At 38.9% G+C, this 20,054-nt stretch overlaps 1 protein-coding gene across 1 annotated transcript in view; it reads right to left on the bottom strand.

The window, feature by feature from the left end:
• Nucleotides 1-3,895: 3,895 nt before the first annotated feature.
• LOC128905118 (vasoactive intestinal polypeptide receptor 1-like) overlaps nt 3,896-20,054 on the bottom strand; it is a 35,985-nt gene continuing 19,826 nt past the window's right edge. Inside the window, exons 5-14 of the mRNA XM_054190604.1 lie at nt 19,573-19,682; nt 16,612-16,709; nt 15,418-15,550; nt 14,833-14,986; nt 12,828-12,888; nt 10,827-10,896; nt 9,852-9,943; nt 8,727-8,856; nt 7,410-7,451; nt 3,896-4,084 (exon numbers count right to left, since the gene is read on the bottom strand). Of these exons, the coding sequence (XP_054046579.1) occupies nt 3,896-4,084; nt 7,410-7,451; nt 8,727-8,856; nt 9,852-9,943; nt 10,827-10,896; nt 12,828-12,888; nt 14,833-14,986; nt 15,418-15,550; nt 16,612-16,709; nt 19,573-19,682 (1,079 nt within the window). The remainder of the gene's footprint in view (nt 4,085-7,409; nt 7,452-8,726; nt 8,857-9,851; nt 9,944-10,826; nt 10,897-12,827; nt 12,889-14,832; nt 14,987-15,417; nt 15,551-16,611; nt 16,710-19,572; nt 19,683-20,054) is intronic.

Here is a 20,054-nt window from a genome sequence, read left to right on the forward strand (position 1 = left end):
ATTTCACTAACTGTATTGCTAATACTTCCACTGGCTTATATAGGCTGCAATATAGAGATACCTAAATTTTTGCTGCCATAACCTAACCTGTGAGCTGAACACCACCTTTACTTTACAGAAAGAGTATTGCATTGGGTATTTCTTATCACAGCATTTAATTTTTCCTGAAGATCATTCTCTGTCATGCAATGCATTTATTTAAGTTGATTAACTTTTTCTTCCCTTAGTTTGAGATGCACTGCAATTCTTCATGGTGTTCAAGCCTGTTTTTCTCCCAATAGCTTCTACTATCCCACTGCATTGCTCTGAAAATCCAACTCTAGGTGGATAAGGTAATCTTGGGGAAGCTCAGAATTGTAAAAGCAGATAAAGTTGCCTGCTGGAAGAATTTCTTTAAATCTGGAGTCCACACAATCAAGCTGTCTGAAAAAATATGCTGACACAGTAAGAGTTAAAAATCTGCTCTTGACGAGAAATTTCAGCTACCTTAACAACCTGTCTTTGCTACAACACCAAGAAAAACAACTGAAACAGTTGTTCTTAACCTTTTCAGGTTGTAATGTAGTTTGAAAGGGATTTAAAAATAATACTTGAAGAGTTAAACTGTGTAAAAGATGCCAGGGAATTAGAAGAAGATAAAGCAGTTTTTCCTAGCTGATATAACTTAATGATATATTGCAGCTGCTCTTTGGTAATCATGCAAATCTCGTTGAGAGAGGGCATACATCAGGTTCATACTGGCTGTGAGTAGGGGGCAATGTTTCGGTGCATTGCCTGGCTTTTTGGACTGCACACACCCAGACAGGCCACCTGCGTGCCCAGCACACACCACGCACCACGAGATGGCAGTGCCTCCACGCAGACCACACCGCACTTCTAGACACCTTTTTTTTGCAAACCCTTTGCTGCCTTCGCGGGCCTGCAATGAAGCAATATAACCCTGAAGCATTCCCTACTCCTACACACACGATCAAGTCCTCGGATGTGCCATCAAGAAGGGCTCAGCAGCCTTTTCACAACCCAAACACAACCTTTATCTAAGAAACTTTTGCACTCCCCAGGATTATTAACCTCATCACCAGGTTGTTCCAAATGTGCTCTTTATACAAATTATGTAAATAGTAGCTTTGTCTATATGCAGAATATCTTCATATACAGCTCAATTCCAGTTTATGGCTCACACATCCTAGTCCAAAATGTTTGAAAAATAAAAGGCTTGGAAATATTAATAGCAATAATAATTTGGAGGGATACAGGGACGTTTTGGACAAAGGACTAGCCAAGCTGGTGGCTGGTGTATTGCTGAGGTTGCTGGAGAACCTTTGAGGCACTGGGTTAGATCTCTGTGAGGTGAGTTGTAAGGGTTACTGGAAAGAGTTTGAGGCAAAAAGGGATATCTGGGGAGTTAATGCAAGATTAATGTACATGGTGATGGTATACAGGTACAAATTAGGTTGCGGGGTTCTGCCAGGAACAGTGGGGTTGTGAGAGCTGTTGAATTGTCTGAGGAGACTGAACACTGGATGACAGATGGAAAGATCCTTCATGGTGTACTGGAACCTATCACCTTTCCTAGCTATCATTTTCCCTTTTTCTGGATCCTTAGTCCAGTATAGAAACTTCCCAGTAATAAAGGCAGAAGATATGTATTGATATAAATGGTCTTTAAGTCAAATGCAGGTCATCCTGGGAGCTCAGCTGGGAAGACTGCTGTGTGACACAAGATGGCTCATACATCCACTGAATAAACATGAAGGTAAGTGGGAGAGAAAATAAAGGGGAGATTGTACTGGGAGAGTAGGGGTCCATTGACATAAAGCCTTGGGCCAGTGTTTTTTGGAAGAACAAAAGTCTGCCAAAAGCAGAAGGATAATTCATTCCAACTTTGTTCCTCCTCAAAGACAGATGAAGAGATAAGGGTCAGTTTCTTCATATAGACAACTTAGTAATGTTTAACACAACTATTTCCTCAATAAAACATTCAGAAGTAATTCAGATACCTGAAATAATGGTCTTTAAAAAATGGATAGAAGCAGGGTTCCACAGACCTGTGACTTAGTGCTGGTGTCTTGGAAGGGGAGTGGGGCATTCACTCAGGCTGCAAGATCATGTAATGTAAATTTTTTTATTGGGTGAAGAGGACAAAATTGTATATATCCATTGGCTTCAAAACTGTATCTGTAGTAAACACAATTATAAGACTGTCCTTTTTTTATAAAGTCTCGAATGAAACATCTAAACGGACATAATATAATTAAAAATTACTCACTCAAAACAGCTGTAATTATCACTTACATTTTATAGATGTACATCATACAAATGTGTTCACATCACTATGCTAGGCAATAACACAGGAGCAAGGATTACTTTTACAAGGAAAACTGATAAGGAGGTCTAAATAGACAAAATAACGTGTTACAGAGAGCATCTGATTCACTGGGACAGATGGGGTAAATGCCTGACTAATAAATGACTGATCTGAATTGTACATAGAGAAATTTGGGCAATTCATCTCTGCTCTAACAATGGAATGAGAGATGAAGCACCTAAAACCAACTAAGAGATTTCCACAAAGTCAAATGTCCCCTGGCCTAAATAATTAACCAAAAGTACAGCAAAATGAGGGACTGGAGCACTACTTTTTAAATCTAAAGTGAAATTGCACTTCACAGAAAGTCACCACATACTTGAATGGCCATGGTCTCTAGCAGTGTTTTTAAGTTTGGATGCAGGTTCTCCTGGGAACCGTCCCATCTTGAAAGGAACACCTTGTGTGCCCTTTCTTTATTTTTGGAGAGTCTGAGGTAGTGTCCAACTCAGTTCTGAAGAAAGAGAAAGGCCACCTGAAGAAGTGATGCAAGCACGTTTGTTCACTCTGTTATACTAGACCATATTTTGCTTTACTAGACCACACTTCTGCGTTGATAATTCTGAACCCAGAAATGTCACTGAGTAGAATGACAATGAGCTGAGAAATTATGGATGGGATTGAGATAATCACAGCTATCACACCAGATTAGTCCTCAAAGGAAGGCCCCCGAAAAAGCACAAAAGCAGTTTAATTCTGTATATCATTGATGGATACAGCCAACCTTAAAGGTTATGATGACAGAAGGTCAGTTCCAGCTACACAAGGACCAGCATCTGGGCACTAAGAGTAAGACTGTAAGTCATTCTGAGCTCAAGGTAGCCCATCTGGCATGCTGCATTGGCTTTGCTCTGTGTTCTTCCTTCATATACTCATAATCTCTCTAATGTTCAGCTACTCCATGTTTTCCCATGGACAAGAAAGGGCTTGGGGTCCTCTGGACTAATTCAATCTCCCTGTTCACCAGGCATGGAAGAAAAAAACCCAAACAGATAATGGAACTCATTCTCTTTTTGTGTCACTCTTGCGACACCTTGAAATTCCTTTCAAAGGAGGTTGCTTAGCAAGTTTCTGCGTGTGATTTCCATTAAGTTGGCTCAAGTTGTCTCAAAACAACTAGCAAAACATTAATCATTATGGAACATTTTGCCACCCCATAACTGTTTCAAATTAAGATTAGGAATAGTGCTCTTGAAAACTGGAGATTTTGGGAAACACTAACAAAGACATGACAAACATACTGGGCCTGGGAGGAATTGATATAGGTTTTGGGTTTTGCTTCTAACCTGTTGTTTCACACTAGCACAAGGTACGGCTTTTCACAACAAAACAAGTGGATTTTATACACTTGAGAGAGAGAACCAGGGTTGTGACAGTGATCTGTACCAGGTAAGAAAAGCAGATCACACTCAGGACAAGAAATTCATGGAAGGCTCTTGACACTATGGAAAGCCATAAAGAACCCAAGTTGGCCATCTCTTCAGTAGTGTGTTACAATGTCACAGCAACTTGTCCTGCTAGAAAAGCTCAGATAGAAGTTATACCATTCTGGTACACAGAGGTTTTCCTTTTTGGACTAATTTTTTCAAGCAGTGATAATTGAGTGACATAGTTGACTGGACTGTTTTCTCTGGACAAAGTCCTGCGTTTGTGTGTGAAGTTCAGGTATTCTTGATGCTGCCATTTGCACAGTTGTTTCTTCAGTTCACTTTGAACCTATAGGAAAGGAATTTAAAAACAAAGAATCAGAAAATTAAGACTTAGTGGACATTGAAGGTAAAATATGCCAAAATGTATACCTGATTACTTAGCCTAGATGGATGAACAAAGGCACCCAAATCGATCAGAATTAAGACTTAACGCATTTTTAGAAGAATTTAAACTGTGTCCCTATTCACTTTTGAAAATAAACAGACTTAATTTGCAATATTCAGAGGATGATGGCACAGTTTTTGACTGCAGTTTCTTTGTTTATTCTTGTAGGTCTGCTTCATAAATATTTCTACCTTTTCGTATAATTTCTATTTTTCCTCATACTGAAACTTCTGTGCCTCCTTGCTGTGACCTGCTATGTACAATAAGGGTCCTTCTCCAGCCTTTCACTTTATGTAGATAGAAAGCCCTCTTAAAGATCCCTTACTGACTCTAAAAGATACTGAATCAACTTGAATACACATTAGATTTGAGAGAGGCCTTGAGGATCCTCAAAAGCATAAGCAAAACTCATGTTTTTACCATCTGACACAAAAGTAACAGGCAGGTTGAACAACCCTGTAGGTCCACTCTCTGCTATTGACACTTCTGGGACCTGGGTGAAGGGACAGGGGGAAAGCAGATTCTATTGCCCTACATAAAGCAGCTCACACTCCAAGCTGTATCAGAGGGAGTGCAAGCAGGTGCAGGAAGAACCCAGTCCTTGCCTCCATTCATGTGAGCAGTCTGTTCCTGTGCTCACTGTGCCCTGTTACCTCTGTTCATGTCCAGCTTCATCCCCACCTGGTTCTCCTGCAAGGGGGTGGCTCTCCTGAAATTCTACAAAGTGATTTGCAAATGCCATCCCAAACTTAGAAGATTTGTCAAATGCTTCTAACCACATAGCTGCTATCTTCTGCAGCTGTCATTAGTACTGAAAATCACAGAATCACAGAATGGTTCAGGTTGGAAGGGACCTTAAAGATCACCTAGTTCCAACGCCCCTGCCATGGGCAGGGACAACTCCCGCTAGACCAGGCTGCTCAAAGCTTCTTCCAGCCTGGCCTTGAACACCTCCAGGGATGGGGCATTGACAGCTTCCCTGGGCAACCTGTTCCAGTGCCTCACCACCCTTACAGTAAAGAATTTCTTCCTGATATCTAATCTAAATCTACCCTCTTTCAATTTGAGGCCATTACCCCGTGTCGTATCATTCCACTCCCTGATAAAGAGTCCCTCCCCATCCTTCCTGTAGGCCCCCTTTAGGTACTGGAAGGCTGCTATAAGGTCTTCTTGGAGCCTTCTTTTCTCCAGGCTGAACAACCTCAACTCTCTCAGCCTGTCCCCATAGCATAGGTGCTCCAGCCCTCTGATCATCTTCGTGGCCCTCTGCTGATCCCATTCCAACAGGTCCATGTCCTTCTTGTGGTGAGGATTCCAGAGCTGGATGCAGTACTGCAGGTGGGATCTCACCAGAGCAGAGTAGAGGGGCAGAATCACCTCCCTCGATCCGCTGGCCACACTTCTTTTAATGCAGCCTAGGATGCGGTTGGCTTTCTGGGCTTCAAGTTCGCACTGCCTGCTCAAGTTGAGCTTCTCGTCCACCAAAAAATCTATGACTGCGTTATAGTTGTACCATTATTAGCACAAACCCACTCCAAATTAAATGCACAAATAAACTCAGTCAGACTATTAATTCTTACAGGGGAAGTATGTATAGATAAATGTGATTTAAGTACTCTGAACTTAGGAATTCATCTAGTAATTCTGTTATCTAATCCTCTACCAGGTATGGGCTCTACTGTGATGTACCTAGAGGAGGGTGGGACACGCAGAAATACATCTCAGACATCAAGGCTCCATGCAAGTCACTGGCAGTATTTATCATTGAGGTGGCCCCTATTCTGCCTTTGTTCTCTCTGTTAACCACACAGACATGCCAGCCCCTGTGTGCAACTTCAAGTATGGACAACACATGCCGTCTGGAGCTTTCAAGGCTCTAGTAAATAAAAGGGGGCTTCTGTCACCAATCCAGTACTCCAGTACTACCCCAGCAAGCTCAAGGCCTTTCACCTCTCCATGTACCTTATTCCAAACACCAGGAGATATCAGTTTCATCCCATACAGATACCACCCTGCTTCGCAGCAGCACAGTCTATCACATTGTTGCAGATATTTAAAACTGAAGAAACACAGACACAGAAAATATTAATTATTGTTTATGGTTGCAGGGAACCGTAACAGATGCAGGAAGGATCCACTGCCAAGTTGTAATGAGTGGCCAATCTGCTCCAAAAGCGGTTATCCCTAAGCAACATGGATGCAAGTCAACCCATACCACTTAATCTTGGGGCCAGAGATCACTCTCTGTCTGTCCCTTTTTTAACACCTAGTAGTTTTTTGTGTTGGGAAATACAATATGGAAACTATTTAAAGGCTGTTGGCAAGAAGTCTAGGCAGAGAGAAGGCAGGTGGGAAGTAGAACATTCTGTATTTACAATTAGTCCTGAAGGCACTCTCTCGAACAACACTAGAATGGCCATTATAAATTGTTTTCCTAAGTAAAAAATATATTCTAGGCATCATTCATCCTTGGGTAGGATTAATTTCACCTATATTTAGCCATGTCTATGAGAAGTGTCCACTCTAAGCTAGTGGGGAGACTGAGGCACCATTAGTGGGTCCTTCTCCTCACCTAACCTACACACTTTTCTGAGGATGAGATGTGTTTTTACATTTCCTCCTGGCTTTTGTTTCATTCTACTCTTTGGGGCAAGGTGCAAGCAAATTGGTTTTTTTTAAATGATAGGCTCTCTAAAATGTACTACAGGGAATTTATCCAAATTCTAAAAATGTTACAAAACCAGGTAAGAAAGTTGTTGAATAAAACTACTGAAAATGCATAGGCTGCCCGGGAAAGGGAAAGGGAAAGGGAAAGGGAAAGGGAAAGGGAAAGGGAAAGGGAAAGGGAAGAAACTTACTAGGAGAATATAAACCTAAAGTAAGGAGTGTTACAAGCTTTCCATTGAGACATCACCATGATAGCAATCAGACATAAAGCAGAAAAACAGTCCCCTGACAAGAAAGTCACCAACCATTTGTAAAGGGTCATTGCTTCAAAGCTTATACTGTGTCCTTCTGTCAGAACTGTAGGAATAGAAATAAAGTCAACAAAGGTACGAAGGAAAAAAAAAAGATATGCATATTTCACGCTTTCAGGAGCAGATCAAAGCATGGATCTATTCTGCAAAAAGGAAAAAAATAAAAACAACAACAACAACAACAAACAAAAACAAGAAAGACCTATGAGTTTAAAAAGTTCTGATAATCTTATGTACTTGCTACTCACCTCTGCATTTGAGAAGCAATATAGAAGAGCAACAACAAAACCCTAGGATGGGGAGGGTAGAGAGAAGAAAGTCAACCATCACGATTTAAAGCATAGAATCAAAGATAGACATCAAGTTCCACTCAAAATTTGAATAGTAAGACAGCAAAAATACATATTTTTTCCATTGGAATTTAGGTGATGTGGCGCTATTTAATGGGTTTTCATAACAGAACTAAATTCCCCAATGGACCAGCAACACTATATGTATATTATTTCCCTTGTATGGAAACACTAAGGACTAACTTACTGTTTACTGTCTCCTACAAATAAGTTCTTCCTCAGACAAAGTAGTAGGGACCTCTGTGTTGTTCTAGTCTATATTTACAGTAGTGAATAAACTGGGTGAGGACCTGTTCTTGTTTTACGCCTTGACTGCTAAACTATCTTCTTTCACTCACAAGATATTGGCTATTGGGTTCGTATTTACCCAGAACTACAGTCAGGCATTGTTTAGAGGGGTGTTAAGTCAGCCATAAGCCGAGCCATTTCACAGACAGTGTTAACACAGGCAAACACTGGACAGTGCTAAACTATGTCTATATTAGTAAACCAAATAAGACACAGCACAGAATACTGGCCTTTGCTTCTCTGTGTTGTTAAAATGTCAACCTGGTCCATGCTTTGGCCTGGGCAAGTAAAGATTTTCCCAAAAAGATTCTGGCCATGGTTGAAAGGTAAACATGGAAGAGGGATCATGTTTAACACATATCAACGTGGACAAGCTGTTGTGGGGTAACAGGGGAAAGGGGAAGGAAAGGACCTCAGCTCTTTATTACAAAATGTACCAAGCCTCTCAAATCCAAGATATTGTTCTGAACAGTGGTATAGCAAAATAAATGAAACAAAGAAGTATTAACATGATGGATTCACTACTGCTAAAGGGTAAGGGCAGAACGGGTTGCTATATAGTACCCTTAGTTTTTCATTTCTCTTATCATCACCTTTATTATATGTGGAATTATTTTCAATCAGTTCACCTTAATCCATGGACTAGTCTTCACGGCACTCTGTCATTGTTATTCAATAAAGGTAGATATTGTATTTTTTTGTGATTATTAATACGAAGTCTGGGTCAGAATGCAAAAGTAGTGTGAGATTTCAAGTAATAAGATAAGGGAATAAACAACAGAAAGAGCTTGCAAAGGAGCAAGGTGGAATATGTGTATGGAATTTAGGCACATTATTAACACCAGCTCTAATAACCAATGTAAATTTAAAATTTAAAAATCCTGAGACCAAACCTCTTAGGATTGATCAACATTTTGTCTGGCTTACCTGAAAAGAACCCAAGCCCAGCTCAATATAAAGGCGAGCTTCCAGACCAGTGCTTTCTGGGAAAAATGCAAATACAATGTAGTGCACTCCAAAGAGGGGGATCAAGAGTAACGTGGATTTAGCAAGTCTCCTGGCAAACCAAGAATAAAAGAAAAATGCACTGTTAGAAATATGAAATTAGTGATAACAATTATATATTGGAACAAATTTTAATACAGAGAACAGCTCCGTAATGGAGGCAACCACATCCAACGAAGATATGGAACAATTACTTTCTGCCACTCCCAACATCAACACCTGGTGAACAAAGATGAACAAATCAGCGTGAAAGTTTTCTGGACTGACCTTTAAGGGTTCTTTTCCCTGCTATACATGCAAAATCGGGGGCACTAAACTAAGTACTCTGACCTACTCTCTTGAGACTACTCTCAATCACATGGAGGTAACCCCTATATAAGTGTCTCTACTTCCAAAACTGTCAATGGAGATCTAATCATCACCTTCCACAGGACTTGATTCAGTTGCTTAAACAGCGGTGTGAGAGTCACTGGTGATGTCCTAGGGTATTCTGCCTCCAGAAGGGTACAGGTTTATGCTGGGTCCTGTGCCATAACTAACAGCCATATTTATATATCTTAGGATGAGCTAAATATCTTGCCAGAGTCCTCTAACTGCATTGATCAGATTCCCATTGATTGTGAAGGGGATCATAAGCAGGAAGAACTAGGTTCAGTTAACAGAACATCAGCATCATGTTGCTGCTAAGAATTTAAAGGAAATTATCTGCATTTTTCTCTATGTGTCCATCTGTGAGGAAAGGACTGGAAGCAAGATGGATGCATTACCTGACATGTAGTGTTTACACTTTCAGGCTGGGTCCTTTTGGAGTTATAATACTTTATATTTCACTTTTCTCATTGTCCCCAACATATCCACCCCACCCTCCTCACCCTAAAGAAAAAGAGAGATGTGATATTTGGGATGAAAAGGAAAGTTTACCTTGTTATTTCTTCTGGGCATTTCTCTTTCTATTAGTAAGGAGTAGAACATTTTGTGCTCCTGCCCATAAAGCATTTCTTATAACAGCTAGAACAGGTCAATATCAAGAGACTCAGAAATACTTACACAAAGTGGTTTGAATGGCTACCTCCTCCCTCTTGAGATTTCAATTTATGCACTAGAATTCTGATCACATTAATAAATATAATAAAGTTAATCTGAAAAGAGAAAACAAACTCCATAAATTTACCAGAAATCAGGACACATCTTCAGTTGATACAAATTAACTAAAAAACCCCAGTCACAGGAATTGCACTGCTATAAACCAATGCAGATCTATTCTCAGATCAAAATCAATAGCATTATAAATAGTATTCATTTTTCCCACCGATATATAGTCATACATGAAGATATGCTGAAAGTTATGTTGAATTAATATAGACCTATGTATCTCAATATCATTTTATGTCTGATATTAACTCCTTGTACTTGTCAGCACCTAGTAGATCTTACATGGTCTGAATAGTACCCCCTGTTCTCTTCATTGTTGATGACAGGGATTATAAAAGATACAGACCTAAATGACACACCAGTTCCTCCCTAAATTTACATGGAATAAATGTGTGCATGAGGGAGATTTTTTTTGTCTTAAGTTTACATCATGAGAACTCATTTTAAAATTATACTATATAAAGTGTTCTATATGTATTTCTTTTATTAAACCAGCTTCATATTATCTAAGAATCTTGCCAGTATGGATTGCCTTTCTTCAGAAAATGACTTACAGAGACACAGACACAACTGTGGTATGTGGAATGGAGGTGTCAAGAAAATTCCATTGTGTCCTAACATGACTCTAGAAAATATAGGATTTACCCTTTATGTTGTGATTTAGGGTGGTTTTAGGGGGAAAAAAAAAAAAAAAAAAGCAACAAACCAAACAATGACAAAACCACTTATTATACAATAATTTTCAGCTATTTGAAATTCAATACCACAGACTGTGGTGTTGCTTTTCTCCCAGCTTACTGAACGGAGACACTACCTTAGCTTTTACATTTCGAAAGATACTCAAGGCAAAATGAAAAAAAAAAGACATACTAATACAGTTAGCAGAATGGGACCTTTGATGATCCATAACACCACTCCATTTTCATCATCATCCCAACATCTGAAACAGCAAACAAAACCAGTCACGTTATCTGTATCATGTGAACTTCCCACAACACATGAAAGTATTTCCATCACAGAAAAAGAAACTGATGGACACTAAGTTTTAAATCACTGTTTTAAGGTCCCTGCCAGAACTCATACCCTGATAACTCTCTAAAAGTCTCTGTGCAACCCGATCTAAAGGAAATTTATTCAGTAAGAGGCTGAAGAACAAAAGCAAAGTCAAGAAAAGCACATCTGTATTTTCAGGCTTCTTTCCTGCTTTTCTGTTGAAAAAGTGACTGTTTTACAGAGTACGGGTGAGAGATTAAATAAAGGTGCATCCATAATTGTAATGACTTTGCAGTCATGAGGAAATAGGCAAAAAATCTAGAGCCCTAGTAAAGGTACTTTGAAAAGAGAGTGCAAAATGGGCTTCTGGTCCCTTTTTTGGGGCTGTTCATGTGTTTAACATCAACTACAGTCCAGTTTAACTCTCTCCAGTCAAGTGCTGCACTAGCTAGGTTACATCATGCTCCCCCTTCCTGTGTTTTCCCTTCCAGTTTTGTGATACAGGATATTTGGCTGCATAACAATGCCTACAGATGGTGGTTTATCCCAGTGCCTCTGAGAGTAAGGTGTACCTTTGCAACGTGAGCAATGGGAGTTCAGACCAGCTGTGTCTGAAGGACTTCGACTTCCATTCATTAGGCTATTAGGTAAAGGAGTAGTGGTTTTGATACTGTAGTTTTTTTATATAGTCAATATTAGAAGAGCAACCAAACAAATGAAGGATCTGCAATGGGATTCATCTGACTCTGTAGATGTCTTCGTGCCTCTATTCAACTACATTTCCTTTGCAGTCAAAGGAGATAAATATAGCGGGACACAATCTCATTTTAAAGTGGACACCTAAAATACATCAGAGAAGTAAACTGAGCAGGTAGGCACTTTGCTGGAAGGGCACCCGAAGTTCAGACACTTTTCAGCCCCTCTTTAAGCCTGTGAAAACTTGTAAAAGGTCTTGTTCCTGCTCTCCACCTTTCTCTGAACTCTGTAACTTGTGCCGGATTCTTCTGCTACAGATCCAATAGATAAACCCAGCAATTCTTTGGAAGAGGAGCAGTGGGAAAGGAGGAAAAATGAAATCTTCCTTGGACCTCTCCTGGCTACAAAAAAGAAGCACATGATGTGGAAAGGCAGACCATTTCCACTTCTGAAGCATTAGAGTGGAGAACTTCTGCAGGTGTTCTCCAGTAATATGAAAAAAAAAAAAAAAAGAAAAATGAAAAGTTTCAAATGCAGTGGACTATAGAACTGCTTCTACAACATTAATCTGAGTCCCGAGGAGGTAGGTGTAAAATAATATCTTTTCCAACTGATCAACCATGTAAAATGACCTGAAAGCCTTCAGGGCAGCTTTTGGTAAACAATCATCTGCTTTATACCTGTCTCTCATATAAAAATAAAATAAAATAAAATAAAATAAAATAAAATAAAATAAAATAAAATAAAATAAAATAAAATAAAAAATAAAATAAAGAATCAAAGAACTGAATGCAATTGAGTGAAGAAGATACTTACCAGGGCATAATATGTTTATCTGGGAAGCACTTATTGAAGAGATTAGGTTTAGTAATTTATGGCTGATTTTATACAGAAGCAGTGATTTTCTTGAAATATAATTATTTCAAGGACCAGGCATTAGGAAACTAAATGAAATGTCAATATTTACTATGATATTTCCAGGCTTTATTACTCCATATATACACATCTAAATCAGAAGACTTAAAACTTTCTCACTTATTTGCATATGAAGCATAAAGATTAGAGACACACTTTGGAATAAGTTTTTTGCTTTTCTGGCTTTTATAATTATTTTTTCCCCACCAGAAAATCAAAATGCAATACAAAATATGTTGTCTTTGGCTTCCTTATCCAACCTCTTACCCAGTGTTTTGTCGATGGATTCTTGTGAGGACCCAAGCAAGCATCACAACAGTGGGTGCTCCTGGACAAATCAACATGGGACAAAATGAAATTGTTTTGAATACTGTGCCCGTGGAAACTTTATTCAAAGAGGGTTCACATTACAACAGATTGGATATACATTAAAGGTCAAACAATGGGTCAGACAATTTTAAGTAACTTCATGAAAGAATTTGCAGTTCAGAGGAAAAAGAAAAAATAGGCAGGAGAATGAAATGAAAACAGAAGAGAATAAGGGATGCAGTGAAACAGTGTTTTCAAAAATAGCAGCTAGGAATTACTTGAAGGTTTGGGTATGAATGACAAGCACTTATGAAGCTGGAACATTTATTTAGCTAGAGCCCTTTTATCTTGTGAACTTCGGCCAGCCTACAACTCTGTGCACTATCTGGAAGACTTCACAGTTTTGTCCTGAAGAACCTTTACTAATCACTCTGGACCCATCAGATGATGAAAATTCCATGAAAATTTAGCTAAATCCAGGAACTGTTGATTTCTAGCCTCACTTTATCACTGTTTATCCTTCTACATTTATGACTGAATAGTTATTTCTTTTTTTTTTTTTTTTTCTTTCCAAACAGGCCTATAAACTAGCAATTGCTTTTGGTGTCCTTTTGTGGAATTGAATTTCCAAAGAGTAAGTGACTTTCAAAGCTGCCACAAAAAGGACTCTAATCTGAAGCAGGTGACATTTTCTATAGTAGTATTGGTAGTATCTTCCTAAGTATCATTTGACATCCATAGGAAAGGCCCGGAAGTTGTCCTTCCTAATTTTAGACCTTTGTTCAAGGCCTTTAAGTTGGGAACATAATCAGTTCAAGTTGTGTTTTTAATTAATGAAGAGAAATATTTACATCCATATCACCTAAGATCTGAGTTGCCCCTGAGATGTCTCTCACCTTCCATTGATTATAGAAGGAGATAAGGGTTACTACATTGTTAATTACGGGGTTTCCTTTGTTATCTCAAGTTAGCTGTGATTAATCAAGGTCTAAGCATTTAGTTTCAGGCAATCATAATTGGAATAGCTCCAAATCAACATCCTCTTTATAGAACTCAGACTTCTAAAACTTAGTTACAATTAAAAAAAAAAAAAAAGCCTGAGAATCTGAAGATGAAGGATAAATTACTATTTACTTCAGAATAATTTACATTTCACTCCTATGCCAAAAATGGCAATAAAACCACTCAATGGGGGTGGCCCTATTTTAGAATATCCAAGGTGAGGTGCAAGAACAAGGTGAGGTCACAATAAACAATTCCCTGCAGTGAAAGAAATTTTATGCATTATGTGCACATAGTCTGACAATCAGAGATAATTTTAATTGCTGTACATACTCAAAAGATTCCTTAAAGCCAGTAGGTCTCTGAAAAAAAATAATTAAAAGAAGATAATTTTATAATTCCTAGGCCTGAACTCACATGATTTAAGATTAATCTAATTCTGCTTACTAAAAGCAAAATGTCAACCTCAAGTTAGTCACTCAAACTTCTTTAGTCAGTGGAGGAAGGCAACATGTTTCCAGGGTGTTATCCAGCTACATTACTCATCTTCTTGAGGGCTGGATTAATTGCCATCATGGCATGCATACCTTACTCTACTGACCACAGGAGAAACCTGGAGAGACAGTTTAGATTAGATAGCTAACTTTTAAATCACTGTAGTTGCATGAAATTAGTTCCAATCATATATACAAGTGCAGCAGTCTTCCAAGTAGATATATCACAGTGCTTCTAGTAATCCATCCTGTCCTCTCCTTCAAAGCTCTGAATGGTTAAATATCTAACAAAATAAGAAGACAGACAGAATAATGGTATGGTTTTGATGTAGTAGCACTGTACAAATGGGCAGCTTTCACCAGTAACATGGTACGTTCGAAAAGCACTTTTTATCTCCAAATATATATTTTATCTAGTTCTAAAAGCAAATGGAAATACTAAACAGCACAAAGAGAAGAGTACTAACCCCAGCCAGTAACTATGAACCACCATACATACTGCTTGTCTGAAACAAAGGTCAGCAAAAGCAGTGTTTGCAGGTATATCCCTTCTATAAGAAGCCAGAAGAAATTGGCTAAAATACTGAACTGGAAAAATGCCACAGCAGCCTTACAAGAAACCTGGAAATGCAGAAGAAGAAAAAAAGAAAATAGTTAGGTCTACTCTCCATTGTGTCTGGTTTCTCTACAAGCATAAGCAAAATTAGCACTCAAGAATGAGGAATTCAATACAAAATTTCAAGAGGTTTGGGATTCCATAATTTCTGTTAACTTTACTTCAGTTTTTTGAAAGGGAAACATTGGCCCTCTGTTACAGATTAAAATCTTTACTGACAGAAATTGACACAGCTTCATTAGAGTTGACAGACCTGTACCTTACGTACCAAAGCTGAATGTAGCCCATAGCACTTAGTCTTTAGGTTTGTAGTACTGTTTGTTTTAAGATTTCGGTTCTAGCAAACTAAAGAGAAATGGGATTAAGACATCTCTGTGTATTTTTCAGGTCAAGAATTAAGTGTTAAATCAAGGTTAAGAGAGGGGAAGTATAGTACCGTTGACATTAGGCAGTGGTCCATAGTTTCATCTGCAAACAAAACAGCATCTTTGGTGAAAACAGCAATTGCTCTCAGGATAAAGGAGACAAACAGGTGCATATGGATGTAATTCCGTGTACAGTGGAATTTTCTGACATGGAAAGAGAAAATAAAAATTGTTCCTCAAGAGAAATTTCAAGTGGGAATACAGGGTGACTACAGACACCTTCCAAAGCAAATAAATGATCTGTCACTAAGAGGCAGCTAGACACAAGGGGGCAGAACTGTTAATGTCTGTTTAAGCTAATAAAAATGTTAGTACAATTTTCCTTGAATCACTACAGATATAAAGGAGAAGTCAGAAGCAGAGAGTAACTGGGACTTATGCCTGGGGACATATGCCTTTTAATTATTCTAAATAGCATGGGGTTTTTTTGTTGTTGTTGAACAAGCTTGCAAATTGTCCCTTCAGCCCCTTTCTGGCCAAAGAAGTAGCTGCCTTACCCTAGACTGCATTTCCCTAGATGACCCTGTCCACAGGTTGACCTTGAACTGAAGGAATCTCCTTCAAGGTTTGAACATATCAGACTCTTGGTCCTGGGACCCTCTATACGTGATACAACCTTTGAGACTGCCAATCTACTCTGGTTAGGAAGGTGCTTCTGTTCTCTTCACTCTTATCTGCAGAGTAGCTTAAGGCTTTTGTCCAAGTACATTGGAACTAACCAAAACCAGAATCCATTTCTTTAATATTGATCATCATCAAACATGATATTTAGATATCTTTAAATCTCTTTCTATAGCTCCCAATTATGTAATCGATGGTCTTTCAGAGAGGGAATGGACAGCTTAGAATGACTACAGGTTCAGGGCATAAAACACTCAGTTTCTGCAGACCATGTCCTGCTATGCACTGGAGAAATAGTTATTTTATATTAATAGGGAGAACAGGTTGGAGCATTTCCACTGTACGGTGAGGTTAAAGAGACTATGAGAAACTGCCTAGCCAGCTTTATTTTTTAACATCTTCATTGAAATGCCACAACGTGAATAGAAAAAGACACGTTCCAATCAACATTGTAATATCTGAGAAGCGTTCAAAAATAGTAATAAAGAAAATCCCACAAAACAAAAAAACCAGAGGGTTTGGGAGGAATTAGGATGAAGTTATCTTGACACATCCTGAAAACAGACCAATTATTTTTTTTTTACCTGAAGGCAGCAAAGACAATTAGAGCTGTAATGAGTGAAGTCACTGATGCTGCATAGCCAGCAGTGTAGACACGCCAAAATGCAGAATAATATGATTTCTGTGAGAAAAAGAGAACACAGACTAATGCTGGTGGTTATGCAGCATGCATTCTGGTGTGCTTATTTCACTAAGATACATTTGCCCTTACCAGTCAGTCCCATCACCTATGTGCTGCTTTGCGTGCTTGAGATCTGATCCAGGTTTTTCCCCCCATTGCTAACACACCTTCTTTTCCTTTGAATCCTGCATAACCTGTAGATTCCACAGCCCACAGGCTCATATGAAATAGTGACCCCTTTGAGCAGGTTCAACAGGAAAATGTTACTTTTGTTAAGTAACTATGTTTCCCCTGTAGGTACATGAAGACTAGGCCACACAAGCTTGTTGATGGGTGATTTGGGAATCCTTCACTTTATTGGGCCAGATTCTGCTCTGTTTAGCTCAAAGGACATTTCCCCCTGTTTTGATAAAGTGTTAATTTTCAAAACCAGCTATAGTTAAAAGAGAAATAAAATTTGTGTTTTGCAGGTGGGAAAACTGAAATACCATGAAACTGCCACATCACACTGTGAAGGTAGGAAAGTTAAAGCCAAGAAAATAACCCCACAGTCTTTCATTCTTTGGACAAATAGTTCATTCTCTAGTTGCATACTGTAACATAGTAAATTCTTTATAGCTCATTTGTTTATTTGTTTTGCATTGAAATACCCTATATCCCAAGAAAAATGAGGCATGTTTACGCTGCTTTAGCTATACAAATTTTAGTCTGATTCATTACAAGATCACATAATTATTCAAAATCCCAAGAAACTAAATTCTCTGAATCCAGGCAAATTTCCTCCTTGCAAATGCAATGGACACTTTGTTCTCTAATTGATCCAAACTCTGTTTATCCAAAAGGCAGCAATTCTAGGTTGAGACGACCGATTAGCAATTTTAAGCAGATCCATAAATAAATCATGCAACCCTGACAACCTAGGAATCATTCTGGCATTTCTGAAACACTTGTAATCTTTTATACAGGTGAAAATAAGAAAATAGGTCCTTCAATCGAATAAGGTAGTGTTTCCATGCATTTTATCTAATTTTGTAGGGCAGCTGAAAAAACACTATGTGCAGAAGACATCAGAAGTCCTCACTGCAGATAGTAAATACAAAACAAGTGGTTCTCTTAGAATATAAGTGGAATTCTTCTTACTTAATTCCCTCTGTTTACAATGCAGTAGAGCTTACTGATTTTATCTTCCTTTTGTAGATCTTGTGGGTTTGAATGGAATAACAAACAAAACACAGCCACAGCATAGACATGAGCTCTGTCCTGAAATCTTCCATAAGGTTAAAATGTAAATATAGTCCCTTGCTAGGGACTAGGTCAGCTACAAACTATGCCTGGCTTAGCACAAGCCAGGAACTGTTTGGAGAAAGCCACCCTGGAGAGTAAGAGACATCAGCTCTGTGAGCGAGAGCCATGACATGGCAACTGGCCCCAGGGCTGGAGAACTGTGCTCCAGAATACACGCCAACTTACGAGTCTTACATCCTTCTAAACCATTTGCATAGTTTCCAGCATCTTTCCAGAAGTTTTTTAAGCATTTATATTTCTAGCTTCCCCAAAGTGTAAAGAATTACAAATATTCTTAGTTTACAGTTAGGAAATTGAGCTCCAGCAATCTATACAGCATGTCACGGCTGCTCTTGAGTTTCTAAGTTTATGCAGCCAAATGGCTGAAGCCAATTGTGTCTATACTTCCTAAAGATTCAGATACTTCTGTGCTTGAGCTTGCATGCCTGGACAACATAATGGTTTACTCCAGATAACACCCAGAGTGTTAGTGATGACAACCCTCTTCATCTTTCTGTGCCTTGCTATGGTCTGTGATAAATGATATTTTTCCATGTCAAGTCATAGCTGCACACTCACAACGAGCTATGTGCATTAGTCTTTTCTTTCACAGGTTGGAGGGAGTCAATTGCTTCTATCAAAATGCCACAGTAGGAGGAGGAGGCAGTGATGTACCCCATCTTACATTTGTGCAAGATGTATGAGCCTTGTCCGATACAGACTGGAGATGAGGGGATGGAGACACCCCTGTTCGCTTTTGCTGGTACCACCCCATCTAGAAAAAGGTCAATTCTCAAAGGCAGAGGCAGCGAGCAGGTCTCTGTTAATCAACAACGTTCAGCCATGAGGCAAAGTTCACCACTGAGGCACTAGCACTACCAATGCAGTGTGAGGCATTCCTATCCCAGGGTCAGGTATGACAATGAGGAACACAGAAATTTAAATCACATGAAAATGTGCATGAAAAAGAAATGTTGCTGGAACCTAATTGAGCAGCAGTGATGCTCTTCAGATAGGAAAAATAAAGGTCCATTTCCTACTCCACTGAACGCCTATGATAAATTATGAAAATACTCAATGGCATTCAGGAGTTCACTCCTAGAGACCTGTGTTCACCACCATGCTATGAAGTTATGGAATCCTTTTCTCTGACTTAAAGAAAATCTGCAGAAAAAAGAAACAGGAGGGATCCGAGGAATTTTGCCCTGAAAAATTCCCCACAAACAGGTTGGTAGGGCTTCCCTGGGAGATGGGAGCATGATGTGGATTCAAATCACATCTGTCAGAGAATCAAAGTCTTTGTTAGGCAGGACAAGTGAACTAATCGTAAGACTACTTATTAACACCAAGAGTAGACAACTGCACTGAGAGAAAAGTGCTACCTGGTGCTCCCTTGCTTTACATTAAGTCTAATTTGTTAAACAGGCTCTAAATATACCTGAAAGGTTTGAGTTTAGCACTAGAGACAGGTAATTACTGGGTTCTGACAAGGCTCAGATGTGTAGGAGCATCCAACTACTCAGCACAAACAGAAGAGGGTGCTCTGGAGATGTCCACAAGCAGGAAATAAAAAACTCACCTGATCCTCAGGCCCTTTACTGGAACCTTCATCAAATCCACAGGCAATGGTGTATGGTGGGAATGGTTCTGACCAATATGTCTCCTGTGTACAGTTTCTTTGAAGGAAGCCTTTAATGGTAAAACACATCAGAGAATGAATTATAGGGAGGGTGGTGTTCTTTAAGTTTTGTCAAACAAGAACAAATTTTTATTCCTACTTTGATTCTTAAGTTAGGCATGCACAGGTCTAGTCATGTTCAGCAAGATTAGCAATGGAGTTATAATATTCTATATATCTACCATTTGAAAAGTTAAGACTTTGTGTCACAACTCATTTCAAGATTCAGTGGAACTTCTACGTTTCATATAGGGAATTAATTCTGCAAATTCAATCTTTACACAGAAGAAATAAAATTATCAGTCTATCCTGCATTTACAACATAATTTGTGCTTGTGGACAAAGCCCTGAGCCACCTGATCTAACTTAGAAGTTGGATACAG

This window comes from Rissa tridactyla, chromosome 2, assembly GCF_028500815.1.
Source record: "Rissa tridactyla isolate bRisTri1 chromosome 2, bRisTri1.patW.cur.20221130, whole genome shotgun sequence".
Taxonomy (NCBI): Eukaryota; Metazoa; Chordata; class Aves; order Charadriiformes; family Laridae; genus Rissa; species Rissa tridactyla.